Source organism: Lemur catta, chromosome 4, assembly GCF_020740605.2.
Source record: "Lemur catta isolate mLemCat1 chromosome 4, mLemCat1.pri, whole genome shotgun sequence".
Lineage (NCBI taxonomy): Eukaryota > Metazoa > Chordata > Mammalia > Primates > Lemuridae > Lemur > Lemur catta.
This window is the reverse complement of record NC_059131.1, coordinates 6,759,203-6,777,679: the sequence shown is the minus strand read 5'-3', so window position 1 is coordinate 6,777,679 and position 18,477 is coordinate 6,759,203. Positions and strand designations below refer to the sequence as shown.

Below are 18,477 nucleotides of genomic sequence, written 5' to 3'. Positions count from 1 at the left end.
CCCCTGCACTCAGACCAACCTATTTTATTTGTTTTTATTGCCAAATAATATTCCAGTGTATGGAGATACCACAGTTGATTTATCCATTTATCAGTTGATGGACATCTGGATTGTTTCCACTTTTTGTCTATTATGAATAATGCTGCTATGAACATTTGTTTATACATTTTTGCCCAGGCATGTGTGTTCATTTATTCTGGCTATATATCTAGGAGGGAATTGCTGGTCAGCCTTTTCAGAAACTTGCAAACTGGCTATTTCCAAAGAGGCGGGATGATTTTCCTTTCCCATCAGCAGTGGGTGCCATCTCACTTTTTATACTGCTCATATGCTTAGATATTTTATTCGGAGTCCTACTCAGAAGTAGAGAGAAGTCTACTTGTTTCCAGTGTTCTGGTTCTGTGGAATGAGTTTTTTTGTTAGAGTATCTGCTGTTTTTGTCTTGCTTTATTTGCTACTTTAGCTCCTGAAGAGTACTTGGAACAGAGTAGGTACTTGATAAATACTTGTTGAAAGTGAGAATCTTCTCTGCCATGACTACACATCAGTCAACTCAGGAAGTTACTCCTTCAAGGTCTGCTGATAAAGAACTCATTTCCCCCATAACCCATTGATCAAGAAAATCTGGGAGCAGCTGCTTTGAGTATAACCATGGTAATAGGAGGCCATGGTTTGTGGCTGGGAGGTCTGACTAATCTCACTAACATTCTTCCTTCTGCCTGAGGGCTGTAGCAGCAAATGGAAGTATGAAACAGAAGGGATAAAAATTTATGTTTAAGAATAAACAGTAGCAAGGCTAATACAACTGCAGTTAAATATTCTGAGTTAAACACCGCTAAGTTAATCATACTTTTTGAGAAGAACTATATAAGTGATAATACTTATATGAGCTTAAAATAAGAATCCTGTTGTTTAAAATAATAACCCTTTGGTATGAATAGCCTACAGTTTGCTAGCATTTTGGCATAAACTGCGTATTCCAGTCATGACTAAATTATTTTGGCAAATCCTGAACTTGCAGTATCTTAATATTATTTAATAAAGCATCGAACCATTATCCTTGAGAGAACTAAAGTGACTTTTTATGTTTGTTCTGCAAGTTACCACAAAGCAATCAACAAAAGACAACATCAAAATTGAGTGTATTATGTTTAAATGTTCACTTGGTGGACTTGCCCAGCTTTAAAACTGTTTCTATGAAGGGAAAAGTAAATAGTGAATGGAAGCATAATACTTGAGTGAGTTGTCGTCTTTGCTTGGCATGGTCATGTGGTTTTAGATAAACGTGTGTCTGTCAACATGTGTTTTCAAGTTTTACAGCATGCTAACTTTATTTGTGAATTTATTCTTCCACTTATCATCTTTCCACCCACCCATTCATTCATAAAGCATGCACTGAGTGCCTGGTGTGAGGAGAGTGCCATTCTAGACCCCAGGTTTGGGAGGGAAAGGCGCAGCCCACGTGCCTGCGGCACTTGTGGGAAAGGAACGTAAGAAGGAAGGGGCTCATTGGGGGGAATTTAAGGCAGTTTTCGTAGGGGTCATCTGAAAACTGGTCATTGGAAAGATGCAGAGCTGAGCACTGAGAGCAGAGTGGGAAGGATGGCACTCTTGGCAGAGGTGCGGTGTGAGCACAGGAGGAAGGCCGTGGGGTAGGGGTGTGCCCTTCTACAGCAGGGACAGTGGCAGGCGTGGCTTGAGAGGTGCATCCCCCAAGCAAGCACCCGAAAGCCACAGAAGATTTTAAAGCTAAGATTAACACTATCAAATCTATTCCAATCTCTCCCCCAATATTGGAAATACTTTTGTAATGAAAGTAGTACATTTGTTGTAGAAAATAAAAATAAGGACACATAGGCATTAAAAGTCCCTGTTTCCCAGAAACCTGTTAACAAAACATCTCCGTTCTAGAAAGACAATGTGGGGCGAAACTGGACACCCAGAGAGCAGCTCACAAACGGTTGCAGTAGCCCAGGTCAAAGGGCTGGGAGGCTGGACGGCGGGTAGAGAGGCAAACAGACTTGGAGCCAAACTATCCACTAGCCTAAGAGTGAGAAAGGAAAATGGTGGCTAGTAATCTCAAAGGGAGAAAGGAACCATCAGGGATGATGTTCAGATGTTTAGCAATGTTGGAGGTAAAAATACAGAGTGAAAAATAGGTTGAAGGCTAAAAATAATGAGCTGCATTTTGAGCACATTAAATCGAGAGCCTACATGTCGTCTTGGTCATGTTCGGTAGACCAATGGCGTGCCGATTGGGGCCCATGAAGAGGAGGCCAGAGATGTGGCTCTGAGAGGTACCAGCTTTTATTGCACAGCTGAAACCATGAAATAAAACGAGATTTACCATGATATTTACCATGATTATATAAAGTAAGGTGAGGACTAAGAATGGAACCATGGAGAAAAATATCTTTCTTGAGTCTTTGAACAAGAACCATATACCTCTCTTTAGAAAAATACAAATGCCTACAAAGTCATGCACAGAATTTTAGAAATGTCACAGATCTACTGATCACCTAGGGCTAAGAATTCTGAGTTAAAGGGCAGACACAGGAGAAGATGGGTAGTCAAAATGCTACAGAGTTGTCAGAGTTGGGGGACCGGAAAGAGCCAAACGTGGAGAGGGTCTCAGAGAATGGAGTGGTGCCAGCCTCCATGGGAGCAGAGAGGTCCAGGCATGAAGGTTGGAAAAAGGCCGATGTGAGGATTGTCTTATTGGGACTAGTTTTCCAGACAATCCGACCAAATGTCTGGCCGCAATACATAGATGCATGAATAGGAGATAAAAAATATTGTGAACAACTAGTGTAGATGATTCTTTTAAGAAGTTCTGCAGTGAAAGGAAGTGGTTGATTCCAATAACTTGATGGGAAAGGTTTTGGAGATGTGATTTGTTACGAGGCAGAGTGAACTGCAGAAAGGGGGCAGTAAGGAAATGGGAGAATCAAGTCAGTTGACAAAGTAGAATTTGGTAAGGAATCAAGTGGCAGTGGGGTCCAGAGACAAGCTAAGGAGATAGCCTCAGAAAGGACGAGGTACACACCTTCAAAGACCTGAGAGAAGAAAGTCAGGATGCATGGAGATAATTATGTTTATAGGTAGAAAGATCGGGATGTTCAAGCTTGCTGGCCTCAGTTAGGCATCTAGGCACGTCAGCCTCCGCTGGTATCTGGGGCAGCGTGGCCCGCAAGGCACAGTGTTGGAGGTGTCTGTGTTGGTGAACAGTGGAGGAAGAGAGTCCTTAGAATGAGAACTCTCTAAATTTCAGCAGACGAAAATATCTTCTCTTCTTGGGTAATAAATACTAGCTGCTGGGTGGCCCCTTCAGTTCACTTTATGAAAGCATCCTTTGAAGTGCCTACCCTGTGGTAGGTCCTGGAAATTCAAAGATTTCTAAGACAGCTCCTGCCTTTGAGGAACTCATCTTCCTCACCAGCAGTTTAGTAGCTCTTCTAATGTCTACAACATTATCCACTTTGTGAATTAATGCGGCACATTTTTACTCTTCAGTTCATTTTCTTCACCAATAATGGATAAGAGCTGAAGTAATGCGACTGTGTTTTAATACAAACATGTTAAAAATCTAATTTCGAAAGTAATTTAAGTCCACATATACACTTTAAAAAAGTAGAATCTTTTATTTCTCAAGTAATATGTGCTCAATGCTGTGTAGTCATGTCATTGCAATGCTTAGGTATCCAGGCCCCCACATTCCCTTCCTGAGCTCGTGGCTGTGCGTGCACCAGATTTCCAGCCTTTTAGACATGCGTTCTCTCCTGTATGTGTCCATACTGACATACCTAAAGTTGTAGCTTTCCTTTCTCTAACATGAATGAATCATACTAATCACATTGCTTAACTTGCTCTTTTCATTTAATAGTAGTAAGTCATGGAAGTTTTTCTTTGTAAGTACAATAGGTCTACCTTATGGTCACATAAATATTTCATAAGGTGGATGTACAATAATTTATGTAACTATTCCCCTAATTGTGCATGTTAAGTTTGTTTCTTGTTTTTCTCTTACCTTTTTCACAGTACAAATGTGTACAAATGTGCAAGTATTTCTTTAGAATATACTCCTAGTAAAGAAATTGGCTGGATCAACGGTGTGTAAACTTGCCCTCCAAAAGGGCTTGAGCACTTTGCGCTCTGAACAGAGCTCCTGTTTCCCCACATTTGCATCAACAGCGGATATTAGGAGTCTTTCTAAATCCTAGTTTTGCTGATAGATGAGGTATCAGATTTCACAGTTGCTTGAATTTTTCTCTCTCCTGAAATAGGGCCTTTGAAGCAACATATACAAACTGAGAGCATTAAAATAAAGTTTTAAATAACCTTCACGGTATATGTAAATATTTGTCAAAGTTATTTAAAACAAAGTGCTTAAAATTAAATTTTAAAGATATTTAAAATTCATCATTCATCTGTGGATTCTATTTTTCCATTTTCTTTATATTTATTCCCTTTGGCATAGACTACGGAAGGGCGACTCCTTTAGAGTTAATTTCTTCTAAATTCTGTACTAAAGCACATACCTTTATGTATATTTCTTTCACTCTCCTACTTCCCCTTCCATGTGAAGTGATTAAAAAAACTATCATTTGAGGAGCATTTATTTTATTTAAATATTTAATATTTTTATTTAAAGAAGTGTACATGTGGATATATTTTAAAACCTCAAAGAAGTAAATTGATCAGCTTTCCTGGGGCATCTAATAAATATCTAATTTGATCTTTCCCCCTACAGTGTATGCCTACTTTTCTTTTTTATAGTAAGGTTCTTCCTTTGAGAGCCCTCTCCATCCTATACTTAGTAATTCCACTCACTTTTCAACTTTTTAAAAGTTTATTTTCATAGCAATCACCACAAATTTGGGGACTTTTTTGGTCTGTCTTGTCCCAATTAGATTTTTCCCAAAAATTCCTAACTCTACTATCATTGAGAAGGTTCCCCACAGCCAACAGACCTAAACCCTAGATGGGGAAAAGATGAGAAGTAGGACAGGGCAGGAGGGGGAGCCGTCCTCCTCTGTCTTCCCTGCCGCAGGCCAGCATCCTGGAGGAAACACACTGAGAGGGACGTGCAGCGTGGCTTTCTGCATTTTGCTTTTCTGTTCAGTAGGAGTTTTCAGGTGATCTCAGGCAACGTCTACTTCTTAAGTCATCTCTGACCACAGTCACACTCGAGAATCAGGCTGTGGAGCTGCTGGGTAGCAGCCATGTTCAGTAAACTCACTTTCAAAGGGAGGGAAGTGGAACTTCTTTAATGTAGAAATCTCTACACACAGTCCCTGTCTGTGTCTGATCTCCTGCCATGGCTCGTTCTCAAACTCAGCTTGTCTTTCCAAGTAACCTAGACAGAACAAGTTTTTACAAGTGCACGTGGAAAGTACATTGAGAGAAAACCAGGATTTATATGCCCTATCATGGAGGAAATAAGGTCATTCTTAAAAGAGTAGTAATTTCCCACAATTTACTTGAAAAGTCTTTTTCTTCCCAAATTAGTATTTTCTGTGTACCATCTTGTCTCAGTGGCTCCATAGTTATTCAGAATTCCTGTTAACTGTAAAACCTCAGAGTTTATAGCTATGAAAGGAAAGAACAAGAATGAAATGAACAGGTTGAGGAATTTGCTTAGGGTAACATAATTTACATACAGGCTAGAGACAGTCTGCATTTCACTTTTGAATTCTTATTTTTAAAAAAAGCTAAACTAAATTTTAATTTCATTTGGTTCATCATTTGGAAGCTTGTCATTTAGAATACTTAATGGACAAGTTTCCTGAATAAAACTTTCTAAGTCAAGTATGGTCTGACACCCGCCTGGAACCCAAAAATTCTTAAATTGGAATCCTGGTTTTAGACTTGAATCCTTATGTGGCCTGAGGCAGGTCATTTAACATCCTGCCTCCCCTTTTGCCATCTATGGAGGATAAATACTTCTGTCTCAGGGATGTTAAAAGGATTAATTAGTTGGTCTGTAAAGAACTTTGAAGATGGAAAGTACTTTAAAAGTGCTTCTTAATAACGTTATTGCTTAGAAAAGAGTGCCACATTTATGCTAACCACTTTATGTCTCAAATTATATAAAGAAGGTATATTTATTTAGTACATTACTAGTAGTTATGAACTGGAGATAAATCTCTCATGCTGTGAACATCAAACATGAGCTTCAGAAGTTCAAAGGAGCATCACTTTGTCTTAGGGATCATTTAGGAGCTATGTTCTAATCAGTAATTACTTACAAAAATCATATTTCAGGGAAAAGAAGATCCTTTCACACAATTCAGCCTTTTTCTTCAGTCAGATTTTTTAATACTAACTTTAAAAGAGTACACTGAATTTGTCTTGGTATAATACAAGGAAAGTAGGAGATGGAAGTACTCTTTTTTTGTTTTTTGTTTTTTGAGAAGGGAGCAGAATATAAGAGACAATCATATTCTTTCTTTTTTTCTTCCCTCTCCTCTCCCCTCTCAGTCTCACCACAGGGCTATAAATCTGTTGCTTTAGCTATTTCTAGAAAAGTTAGAGTAATTATGTAAACTTACTGAAAGTATATACCTTTAGGCTTAATTTAGTTTATTTACCTCTAAACCAAGTTAACAAAAAGGGCCAAAGTTCTGATCTATAATAAAACATTATAACAACATGCAATGAATTATTATCTAACTGATACAAAATTCAAATTATTGGAAAGCAGGGGCAAGATTGTGTTAATTGTACACAATCTTAATGATAATGAATTGCCAGGGCACAGCAAACTACTAATGTAGACACAGATTATATAAAGAGACCCTAGAAAAAGTATGATCAAAGAATGAAATGGGTCAGGTGCGGTGGCTCATACCTACAGTCCTAACACTCTGGAGGCCAAGGTGGGAGGATTGCTTGAACCCAGGAGTTCAAGACCAGCCTGAGCAAGAGCAAAACCCCTTCTCTACAAAAAATAGAAAAATCAGCTGGGAGTGGTGGTGAGTGCCTGTAGTCCCAGCTACTCTCGAGGCTGAGGCAGGAGGATCACTTGAGCCCAAAAGTTTGAGGTTGCAGTGAGCTATGATGATGCCACTGCACTCTAGCCCGGGAGACAGAGTAAGAACTCTGTGTCAAAAAAAGAAAAAAAAAAAAAAATGGATTTAAATTTGGGATAAAGTATGTCAGAAAGAGTAATTCAAGTAAGAAATTGGAGGGAAGGACACCTGGAGAGATAGCAGTGACTAGGGCTGAATCAGTTAGAATTTAACCGAAGTATGTAGTTGCTTTTGTTTCCTCTCAGTGTAATCAGGTGGATTCATGTTTCAGGTTGTTCTCACTGTGGGATAGTGACTTGTAGTCAACAGAGTTAAGGCTGAGTGAAGGAAAAATCGGAATTATCGTAGCTCTTCTCTGTGGCTTGACCAGGACTTAATTTGTATTCATTCCTTTGTAGAAGGTGGATGAATTGCTAAAATACTCACCTACCTGACTTGTACATAGTTAAACTACAAAATGCTTTAGAACCATCAATGCCACTGACCATTACGATGAATGACAGGCTTCAGAAATATATTGTTTCTAGCATTTGCCTTCAGAAATGTGATTTAGAAAGATAAATAGCAACTATCGAAATCTTTGGTACTGCCACTTAAAATGTTAAATTAGTGGGTGTTTTGCCAGTCATTGTTTTTGCAGTATGTCTATTGAGTATGAGTAATGACTACTTGAGTGCACCTCGTTCTTTGTGTTAAAGGAGTATTTTCTGTTTACCACACATGTAAACAGTTTTTCTTCATGTGATCATTTCTATTAATATTTAAAACTTGTTTCAGGCCAGGTGTAGTGGCTCACAGCTATAATCCTAGCACTCTGGGAGGCCAAGGTGGGAGGATCACTTGAGCTCAGGAGTTCAAGACCAGCCTGAGCAAGAGCGAGACCCCATCTCTACTAAAAATAGAAAAATTAGCCAGATGTCATGGCGCATTCCTATAGTCCCAACTACTCGGGACACTGAGGCAGGAAGATTGCTTGAGCCCAGGAGTTTGAGGCTGCAGTGAGCTATGATGATGCCACCGCATTCTACCTGGGGGAACAGAGTAAGACTCTGTCTCAAAAAAAAAAAAAAACTTGTTTCAAATGGTTAGATTAAAACATAATACTAATTAATGTGTTATTCTTTTAAATTTTCTACAGCAAAACCCTTGAAGATCGTTTGAAAATTGAAGCAAAAAATGGTACATTGAGTGTATCAGACACCACTGTTGGCAGCAAACAATTGACATTCACGTTAAAGAAGGTAAGTTGTTTTTTAATTCACAAAAGAAAAATAGGCTTTCAATTAGTGTTGTGTGTGTGTCTAGCCTCAGAGTCGCCTTTCCAAGCTTTTCTCCTTTTGAGGATGCTATGTTCCCTATTCTAGCATCTTCCCTGCAGCCTGAGCCCCTGCTGGGTTGGGAGTACAGTGCTTGACCAGAGCAGAGCCCGGAATGTTATTGGTGTCCCCAGGCAGGCAGGGCCTCAGTGACCCTAGAGTTGGCTCTACTGTTGATAAACCAGCAACTGTGGTTTCTGGGTCACTGTGTGGCCTGAGGTACAGCCCTGTAAAGCAGAAGTCCTGACCATCTCAGGATAGAAAAGAATAGCTCACGCTTATATGGACTTGGAAGCCAGAAATCGGCAAGTTCTAATAACTCATGACATTCATATCCAGCTTGCCCGGACCCTATTCTTTCAGGAAGGCAAATTACTCTGCCAGTGGTCATCCTATTCTAAATTGATTTATAACAGTGGTCCCCAACCTTTTTGGTAGCAGGAACCAGTTTCATGGAAGACAGTTTATCCGGGGCGGGGGTTGTGGGGGCCAGGCAGTGATGCGAGCAGTGGGGAGCAGCTATAAATACAGATGAAGCCTCACTCGCTCGCCTGCTGCTCACCTCCTGCTGTGTGGCCCCCCAGTTCCTAAGTTTCATGGAAGACAATTTTTCCACGGAACAGGGCAAGGGGTGGGTGGTGGCTGGTGTGGAGCTCTGTGGCCCAGTCCCTAACAGGTTGCGGACCAGTACCAGTCTGCAGACCGGGGGCTGGGGACTGCAGATTTATAATATCCATTTCTTTAACTACCTGTAATAATGCCTATTGCACATTGTAAGAGGAATAAGCTACTTAAATATTTGTTATTAACTAATGAGTTAAACAGTATGGTTTTATTTTGCAAAAAATTTTTCTCTTCACAATTGATCCTCTTCAATATAGTCAGCAGGTAAAAAAGAATGACAAAAATTTCATCTCTGATTCCTTTTTAAAATTGAGATATAATTCACATACCATAAAGTTTACCCTTTTAAAGTATGCAATTCAGATTTTAGTATATTCATTAAGAGGTATAGCCATCACATTAATTCCAGAATATTTTCATCACCTGAAAAAAAAACCCCTGTATCCATTAGCAGTCATCTGCTACTCTCGTCCTCCTATCCCCTGGCAGCCAGTAATCTGCTTTCTGTCTCTATAGTTTTGCCTATTCTGGTCATTTTATATAAATGGAGTCATACAATGTGTTTCTTTTGCAACTAGCTTCTTTCACTTAGCATGTTTTCAAGGTTTATTCGTGTTCCGAACCACATTCCTTTTTATGGCTCAATATACTCCATTGTATGGATATAGACTGTATTTTGTTTATGTGTTCATTTGCTGATGGGCACTTGCATTGTTTCCTTTTGTGGGGGCACTAAGAAGAATAACACTGCATGAAAATTCATGTGTGAGTTTTTGCATGCACGTATGCTTTCATTTCTCTTGGGTATATACCTGAAAATAGAATTGCTGGGTCCTATGGTAACTGTTTAACTTTTTAAGGAACTGTCAGACTATTTTCCAAAGCAGAGGCACCATTTATTTATATTCCCACCAGCAGTGTATGAAGGTTTCAATCTTTCTACATCCTCACCAACACTTGTTATTGTTTGTCTTTTTTATTATAGCTATTCTGGTGGCTGTAAAGTGGTATTTCATTATGGTTCTGATTTGCAGTTCCCTAATGTTGAGCATCTTGTCATGTGCTTATCACATGACATTTGGATATCTTCTTTGGAGAAATATTTATTCATATCCTTTGCCCATTCATCTCTGATTCTTCAAAAATTTTCCCTACCTGCATCCAGGAGGCTTATCAAATGATACAAATTTTTTTATTCTTAGTGCAAAAAGCTTTTCAGTTAAATCTGTCTCTGTTTAGAGCAGATGTGCCCTCTTAAATTTATCATTTAAATCAGCCAAAACTGGATATGCATTCAGAGGAACTTAGTATGCCTATTTCTAGTTTCTTATAAATTCTCTGTGTACCTTAAAACATTCCTGGATTCCCTCTGAAATCCAAGTCCTGTCAAGTGTGAGGCAGGAGCAACACAGCCCTGAGGGGTCGCCAGGTCGGCAGCCCAGTGACTGCCTCAGCCTGAGAGCCCCTCTCCCTGCTAGGGGTGGGCGTCTGCTCTGCAGTCGTGTGAAAGTACACACAGCCTCTTCGTGCTGTTTTTTAAATTGCAAGGTACTGATTGAATATCAGTTTATAATTTGTGGTAAAATGAAAATAAGAAGGCTCTGAAATTGTATTTTTGTTTAAAGAAAAAGCACTAAGAATTGCTTAAAATGGCCTTATAGCTGAATCAAGCAGAGGCTTTGAAACTGTTTTGGGGAATGTATCAATTAATGTTTGATTTATGTATTTTATCACTTGACTAAGACTTTTACTTAACAAATCTCAGTTTTACTTAAGTAAGTTTTAAGTAAGTTTTACTTATTTAGGGACTTGTTTATTTGCTTATAGAAATTTCTTTTTATACTGTGTGTTATATTCAGGTAAAATCTTGAGTTTTTCCTATATTTTCCTATGTACCTTCTATTAATAAAATTTCAATAAAATTCACAGGGGAAAAATATCAATGCTTTAATATTATTTAAAATCATGTACTGGTAAAACTGGATTAGGTTCCAAATCTGATTTTAAAATATCATTGAGTACAGTTCCTCATCGAGGGTGCTGCTGATGCAGCGTACTAGCTTGCGTCTGTCCTCCGTCTCTGTGATGGGATTGCTGTAGACTGCAGTAAAGGTGGCCAGGAATAGGGACAGCAAGGAGGCAGGAAGGACTTGGAGAAGAGCTAATGGGCCCATAAATTGTAATGAACCAGTCACATGGTGGCAGGTCTTCCAAATGCAACCTTTGGAGAGAGGCTAATGGTGGCGCTTTCTCTGCCTGGAGGTTTGTTTGCAGAACGGTAGCTGCTGCTTACACGCTCTTCCCTGAGCTCCTACCTTGGAAGAAGGCCTGACAGAGCTTCCCAAAGTGTGTGGCAGGAGGTGTACATAAAGACCAGGGAAGATTGCTTTTGCCATCAGATAGGCAAGGGAAATAGCTTGGACTGATGTCCATATCAAAGGCTCACTGAAGTACTTCAACTTAAAAGCTCCAGGGCACCCTTTTTATCTTAATTTAGCATATCATTTTCCAAAATTACGTGAAGAAACACTTTTTTAGGGATCCTTGGTAACATGAAGAAAGCAAATATTAAACAACCAATATTGGTTCCCTCTACACGGACCTTGATGTCATTTGGTCAGCCGGGGGCGGGGGGGGGGGCTGTATTTCTCCTCTGAGTTTTTCATTAATACATGCATGTTGAATGCCTGCTCTGTGCTGCATGCTGGCTTCCTAGAGGAGGAATTCATCCTTTTTTGGCGTTACAAATTGCTTTCCTTTCCCACTATTCTTCACCCCCAAGTCTTTATTTTTAAAAAAGATTGGGTAATACCCACAGGGGGTGCATGTGGAGACTTTTTCTTCAAGAGTAAAACACAAATGCATATTTTCAGGTGTGTCGGAGTGCAGAGGGCCGTGCAGCAGGTTCCACAGACGCCCATCCGGGTGGTTCCAGCTGTTTACACGCAGGCCCCTGACAACGCTTTCTCAGCTGACCGTCTGCAGTTCCTCCAGCTAAGAGTTTCTTTTGAGCTTCACATTCAGGAGTTTGCATTTTCAAAACCATCAGATGTGTTTTAAAAACTAAGCCAGGTGTGGTGGTGCGTGCCTGCAGCCCCAGCTACTCAGGAGGCTGAGGGTAGCAGTATCGCTGGAGCCCAGGAGTTGGTGTGTTGGTTGAAAAACCAGTCTCCTACTTTGTAGTCAGACTGGTCTATCAGGGCACTTCTCCCCTTGCTTGCCCAGGGGTTTAGAGTTTCTACTTTTAAACTGATGACGAAAGTTGGTCTCTGTCCTCCTGTTTCTGCCAGGGCAGCATTTGTCATAGCAGAGTCCAGGCGGCCCGACCATGTGCCCTGGGGCCTGTGGGTAGCATTTCTCCGAGCAGCAAGCCTGAGATTGGTGGTAGTACTGTTGGCATTACCAAGAAAACAGATACTGGAATTTTCTGTCTCTTTCCTTGTACTCATTTAATTTTCTCTTTTAGTCTGAACAGCAGAAGAAGCAACAGGAGGCCGAGAAACTACATCGACAAGAAAGGAAAAAACTCCGTCGTTCAGCTGGTCACCTGAAATCAAGACATAGAAGAGGACGACCATTTCATTGAACGTGGACGAGATCCCACATGTGATTAGGAAGGAGCACATCTCCCCCAGATTGGTCATCATTAGGGTATTAAGCACTAACAAGGGAATGCACATTTTTAAAGTCCCACGTAAATTCTTGCACACAGAGGTAAAGAGTTAGTAACCTGTCCCCACGCCGTATGGATTGGACTTTGAAACTGGGCATCTGCCAACATGGCCCCAGGGGTGCTGTTGTAAGTTGTTGCTCTCTATAAGCATTGTCCTTTTTCTCCCAATTTTAATCAAGTAAACCAGGTGGTTGTTGTCTGTTTAATATTGTGAAATGTGCACCATGAAATGAAAGGTTTATCCTGTGCTAAAAATGAAGATTTATCATGTTCTGAGAACTTTCTTCTTGCAATGCCTGCTCCCATTCACGATTAAGCCACCCAAAAATATCATCTCTATTTTATTTGGTGTCTATGTATTGGCCATGTTTGTATTTATAAGTATATGTTGATACATGTGTCAGCTTGTTTATGTATTAGTTTGGGATTTTTTAAAAAATATTTTTATACCAAGAGAATATAATTTAATGGAACAGACTGAGCATCCCAAATCCGAACATGTAAAACTTTTTGAGTGCTGACGTGACACTGAAAGCAAATGCTCATTGTAGCATTTCAGATTTCAGATTTTCAGATTCGGGGTGCTCAGCCAGTAAATAAAATTAAATATTCCCAAATCCAAAAAATTCTGAAGCCTGAAACAATTCTGGTCTCAGATATTTTGGATAAGGGATACCCAACCTGTACTAACAAGAAACAAGGAATGGAAGGCAGCCTCTGGCTTGGCCCAAGGTTAAATACAGGGCTTCGTTCTGTTTCTTAAGTGCAATTAGAGATAAACTGGTAGAAAAAACATTTATTAAAATAAATAAATACTTCCATTTGAATGGCTTCTTTGAAAAAGACCCATTCCTTGAATTTGAAAAATAACTTTGGTCCCCTTACTTTTTTGGACATTAACGTGGTTTTGGAGGCACTTTTACAGATTTTTTAAGTTACTTTATGTATAATTGGAATAGTAAGGCTTTGGACTATAAATGATAGAATCTAATTTGGAGTGCTGTGAGCCAAAAGGCAGAATGCATTAGGTAACATAACTGTGCTTTGGAACATGTGACTGGCCTTAGGAACAGCCAGATCAGGGGTTCCAAATATAGTGAGATATCCCTCTCCCTCCCCCAATCTCCCTGCCCCTCCCCCTCCCCCTCTCTCCCTCCCTCTCTCTCTGACTCTCTTTTGCTTTCTTCTTCCTGTTTCAGTATTGTTCCTTATCTCTTCTAGTCTCCCCTTCTCTTTTTTCTTGATATCTTTCCTGCCCTGCTTCTGTGCAGACTGGCTTGCACCCCAGGCAGAGAACAGCGCTGGCCACGTGTCCACTTCTGTGGTCTGAGAGGTGAAGGCTGCTTCTAGGAACAAAGCGTGTGCGGCATGTAGGATGGGGGGGGGCATGTCTGTGTGGTTCAGACATCACAGAGAGCTCCTGTTACTTGGGCAGCCGCCGCACTTGTGCTGTGGTACCAGAGAGTCCCCAACTGTTTCGGTCCCCGCTACCAAGAGCTTTCCCTTTTCAGCTCCTTACCCCTAAACTCCTGTTCATTGACCACCACTTCTCAAAGGAAGGGGCTTTGGCTTCCTGTTGCATCCCCTTCTGTTTCCATGCTGCCGCCTTCAGGCATGGAGAGTTTTAGAAGCCAGAGAGGGACACTCCGCTGGCTAGAATTTGTCCCCAGGGCTTGAGTGATTATGCCTTAGACCCGTTTCCTGAGGTCAGGCTCTTCCACAGTTGCACCTGGCTTTCCCAGGCCCCTCTTTTCCTTCCTTCCTTTGGGGGACCACCTCATTCTAGGGGGAGCCGGGATGCCATGGTGTCAGATTCCACAGGCAGCGCTCCAGGTTAGGGGAGGGAGTTCATTTGCTCTGTGAAACTGGGGTCTTAAAAAAGCAGGAAGCCAGACCATCAACAGGTGGAGGAGGAGAGACAGGATCAGTTCTGGACACCAGGGGATGGGGATATGGTGGAAAGGGCTTGGGTTTGGAGCCACGCTGACCCAGGGTTGAATCCCGGCTCTATTTCCTACCAGTTCTGTATCTTTTGACTACCTACCTCTTTGAGTCTCGTTTCCTCCTGTAAAGTCAACCTAATACTTGGTTTGTGTGAGGATTAAATGAAGCACTTACGTCTGGTACAGCACCTAGCGCTGTGTGAGGCTCATGAATACTCAATGAAGCTTCTTTAATTGAAGTTTTTCAAGAACAGAGCTTCCCCTCTGTTTTCTTCTGGAGAATTCCTAAAAGGGCAGATGGAGGGACTGTGCTGAGTCTGTGATCGACAGTGAAGAAAATTTGCTGACCAGACAGCTGCACAAATCTTCCAGACTCCGCTGGTCTCTCTCCTGGCCACGATTTTTCTGTTTAGCCCTTAAAACAGACCCACGCCTTCAGGGCGATGATTCTGAAGCATCTGCTACAATGCCCAGATTTCTTTGAAGTTTCCTGCTTTAAATTTTTATACAAGTTTCATACTCCATGATTTTTGTTTGCGTAATATATTTATTACTCCCTAGCCATAGGAAACGGCCTTGGTTCTCCTGGGTCTCTACCGGAATGTGCCCCCAGGGTGTTCATGGACCAGTGTGAGCAGCACAGCCCCAGCTGGTGGGGACGGGGACTTACGTCGGGACGTGCTGGGGGTTGCTGAGTTACCGTTTTCCGCTTCGCTTCTCCTGCCCACATGCCCTGGGCTCTGACAGCCCAGACCTAATGCTCAGGTATTTGTTTTCTGAAGTAGTTTTTGGCAGTTAGGCTAGTGGTGGCTTTTGGAGAGAGGGAAACCTGGTTGGGAGAGATGTGATGGAATTTAGGATCCCGCCTGGCAGTGGTTCCACCGACAGGCGCACTCTGACCGCGCCTGCACTGCTCGTGACTCATACACCTGTGTGCATGTGACACTTGAATAGAAAGTGTCACTGAAAAAGAATTGTTTTATCAAAATGACATGTACCCATCATAACAAAACCATTCCCATCTGCTTCCCTAAGATAACTCATAACAGTATAAGGCATATCTTTTCAAATATTTTTCTCTTCTGTGGACAATATACACATCTGTTTTGATCATGCAAATGGGATTACACTATTCTGTTCTGAACTTGATTTTTATAATTAATAATATAATAGACATTTCCCCAAGTCTGTACATATATAGGAAGATCTACCCCCTCCTTTTTTTTTTTTTTTTTTTTTAAGCAAAGTCTCGCTCTGTCGCCCCAGCTAGAGCAGTGATGCAGTGGCGTCATCATAGCTCACTACAACCTCCAACTCCTGGGCTCGAGGGATCCTCCTGCCTTGGCCTCCCAGAGTGTTAGGGTTACAGGCATGAGCCAGCATGCCCGGCCTACCTCATTGTTTTGTATTAGGTCATTAAATATGAAACATCCAGTTTTGCATCAAAAGTGTAGTTTATTATATCTCAAACAAGAAGCAGAGCAATTAATCAAAGTACACAACTAAACTGTCGACACAGTTTTGCCGTCTTAACGATAGCTTGTTTATGCCAGCTGCAAAGAAGCCTGGAGAGCGGGTGGCAATGAAATCACAAAAAGTATTTTCTACAGCTTGTTGAGAATTGAATATTTTCCTTACAAGAAGTGGTTCAAAGCCTGGAAAAAGTGGTAGTCAGTTGGTGCAAGGTCTGGTGAATACAGTGGATGGCAGAGTTTCCACCTTTAGCCTCTGTAGTTTGAGCAACGTAGTTTTTGTGACATGTGGTCGAGTGTTGTCTTCCAGGAGGATTCGACTGTCTCTATTGACCTATCTCGGCTGCTTAATCTCAAGCATCTTCATCATGTCATCCAACTGGTTGCCGCAGACATCTGCTGTAATCGATTTACCAAGTTTCATGAAGCCGTAGTGGATAATACCAGCGCTGGACCACCAAACAGACAGCATTAGCTTTTTTTGATGAATATTCGGTTTTGGACTGGTTTCAGCACTCCGTCTTTATCCAACCATTGTGCTGACTGCTTGCTTTTGTCAAAAAGAATCCATTTTTCATCACACATAACAATACAGTGTAGAAATGGTTCACCTTTATGTCACGACAGCAAAGAAAGGCAACTTCGAGAAGATTTCTGTTCTGATGCTCATTTAATCCATGCGGTACCCATCTATCCAGCTTCTTCACCTTGCCGATTTGTTTCAAATGGTCTGATATTTTTGGAATAGTAACATCAAACCTTGCTGCTAATTCATGTGTAGGCTGAGATGGATGCACTTCCTCCACAGCTTTCAGCTCATCATTATCCACCTTGGTCTCAGGTTGCCCACGTGGCTCATTTTCAAGATTAAAATCACCACACTGCAACTTCTCAAACCATCGATGTGCTGTGTGTTCATTAGCCACATCGTTCCCAAACACTTCGTTGACATTTTGAGCTTGCTGTGCTGCATCGGTTCCCCGATGGAACTCATATTCGAAAATAACATGAATATTTGACATCCATGGTTTCACAAAAATTGCACTAAAAAATTTTGGAAGATAATCACAAACCAAAACGTTTATTCAAAAGTCTGAGGATGTGCCGTCACAATAAACATAAGACAAGAAGTGTCAAAATGAAATGTCAGCGATATCAATTGTCAAACTTAGTACTTTAGGACATTGGACATTTCTTACTTAATAACCTAATAGAAACTTCAGAGTATTTCATTATATGGCTGACCTGTAATTTAACTCTTTGCCTATTTATGGTTTGACCTAAAAATCAAAGAAAAGAATCTTTTAAAAATCATTTCTATAATAAGTATAACCCAGGTGGTTTTTAAAATGAACATAGTAACTTTATAAAACATCTGTATGTAGTAAAATGGTGGAAACATATTTTCTTTCATCTTTGTTACACGGAGTTTGAGAGAGAAATGCAATTCTAGTTAGAATAGAGATTTGGCTTCTGTGTTATCATTTGTCAGGAGAAAGAAATATAACGTTCTTGAGCTAATCTTAATAACATTCTTTTAAGGACCATTATTGAGTATTTTATTTTGCCTGCAATTGAAATTATTAAAGTTCCTAAGACTCTTGTGTGGGTTTCCGATCTCTTGTGAATGACCCGCCTCATTTATTCTCCACCTGCTGGGAGAAGGAGGCTGTGTGGGGCCTGGGCAAAGCAGGAAAGCACTTAGGAAGTGTCCTCGCATCCTGGCAAGGTGGTGGGCTGGCCCCGGGGGTCACAGGGTTGGGCCCAGCAGGTTTTGCAGGTGAGAGTGACAGGTGAGGAGGCGGGAAGGAGCAGAGTCCAGCGTGGCTTGGCGTGCTGGCCTTAGCAGTGCAGGGATGGAGTTGTCCTTGACTGGCACCTGGAAGACCACGGCAGAAGCAGGTTCAGGGGTTCAGGGACCCATTTGACTAGAGCAAGCTTATTTTAGATTGGATTTAGGGAATGTTCCTCTTCTCAGCACCCTCCAGGGGCATGCGTTCTCTCTCAAGAGTAACAGCCACATCCTGCCAACAGACTACGAGGCACAGTGTGACCCAGCCAGCCCCTTCTAGCGCTCTCCCCTTTCCTGCCCATCATCTGCACACTCCCTTTGCTGTTTCTAGAACACTCTGAGCCAAGGCCTTTGCAGTTGCACTTCCCTCTGTGTGGACTGCTCTTCCCTAGCCTGTCACTCTCACTTCGTCTGCCCACCCTGTTTAAATTGTCACGGCCCACACCCAACAGGCTCTGTCACCTGGATTGCAAGTGGTGCTCAACAATGTGCTTTTTAAAAAACAAGTTGTTACGAAAACTGTCAAACATACAACAAAGTAGAGAAGATTTTAATGAGCATCCGTGTACCCAGCACCAGCTTCAATAATTACCAGCAGCTAATGTGGTTCCCTCTTTTAAGTGCCT

General features: G+C 41.3%; 1 protein-coding gene across 2 annotated transcripts in view; it reads left to right on the top strand.

Moving 5' to 3' along the window:
- NOL10 (nucleolar protein 10) overlaps positions 1-13,471 on the top strand; it is a 95,478-nt gene extending 82,007 nt beyond the window's left edge. For both annotated transcript variants that reach the window (XM_045549036.1, XM_045549038.1), the window contains 2 exons: positions 8,170-8,272; positions 12,438-13,471. In XM_045549036.1, coding sequence (XP_045404992.1) covers positions 8,170-8,272; positions 12,438-12,557 — 223 coding nt within the window. In that variant the 3' untranslated portion in view covers positions 12,558-13,471. The remainder of the gene's footprint in view (positions 1-8,169; positions 8,273-12,437) is intronic.
- The last annotated feature ends 5,006 nt before the right edge of the window (positions 13,472-18,477 follow it).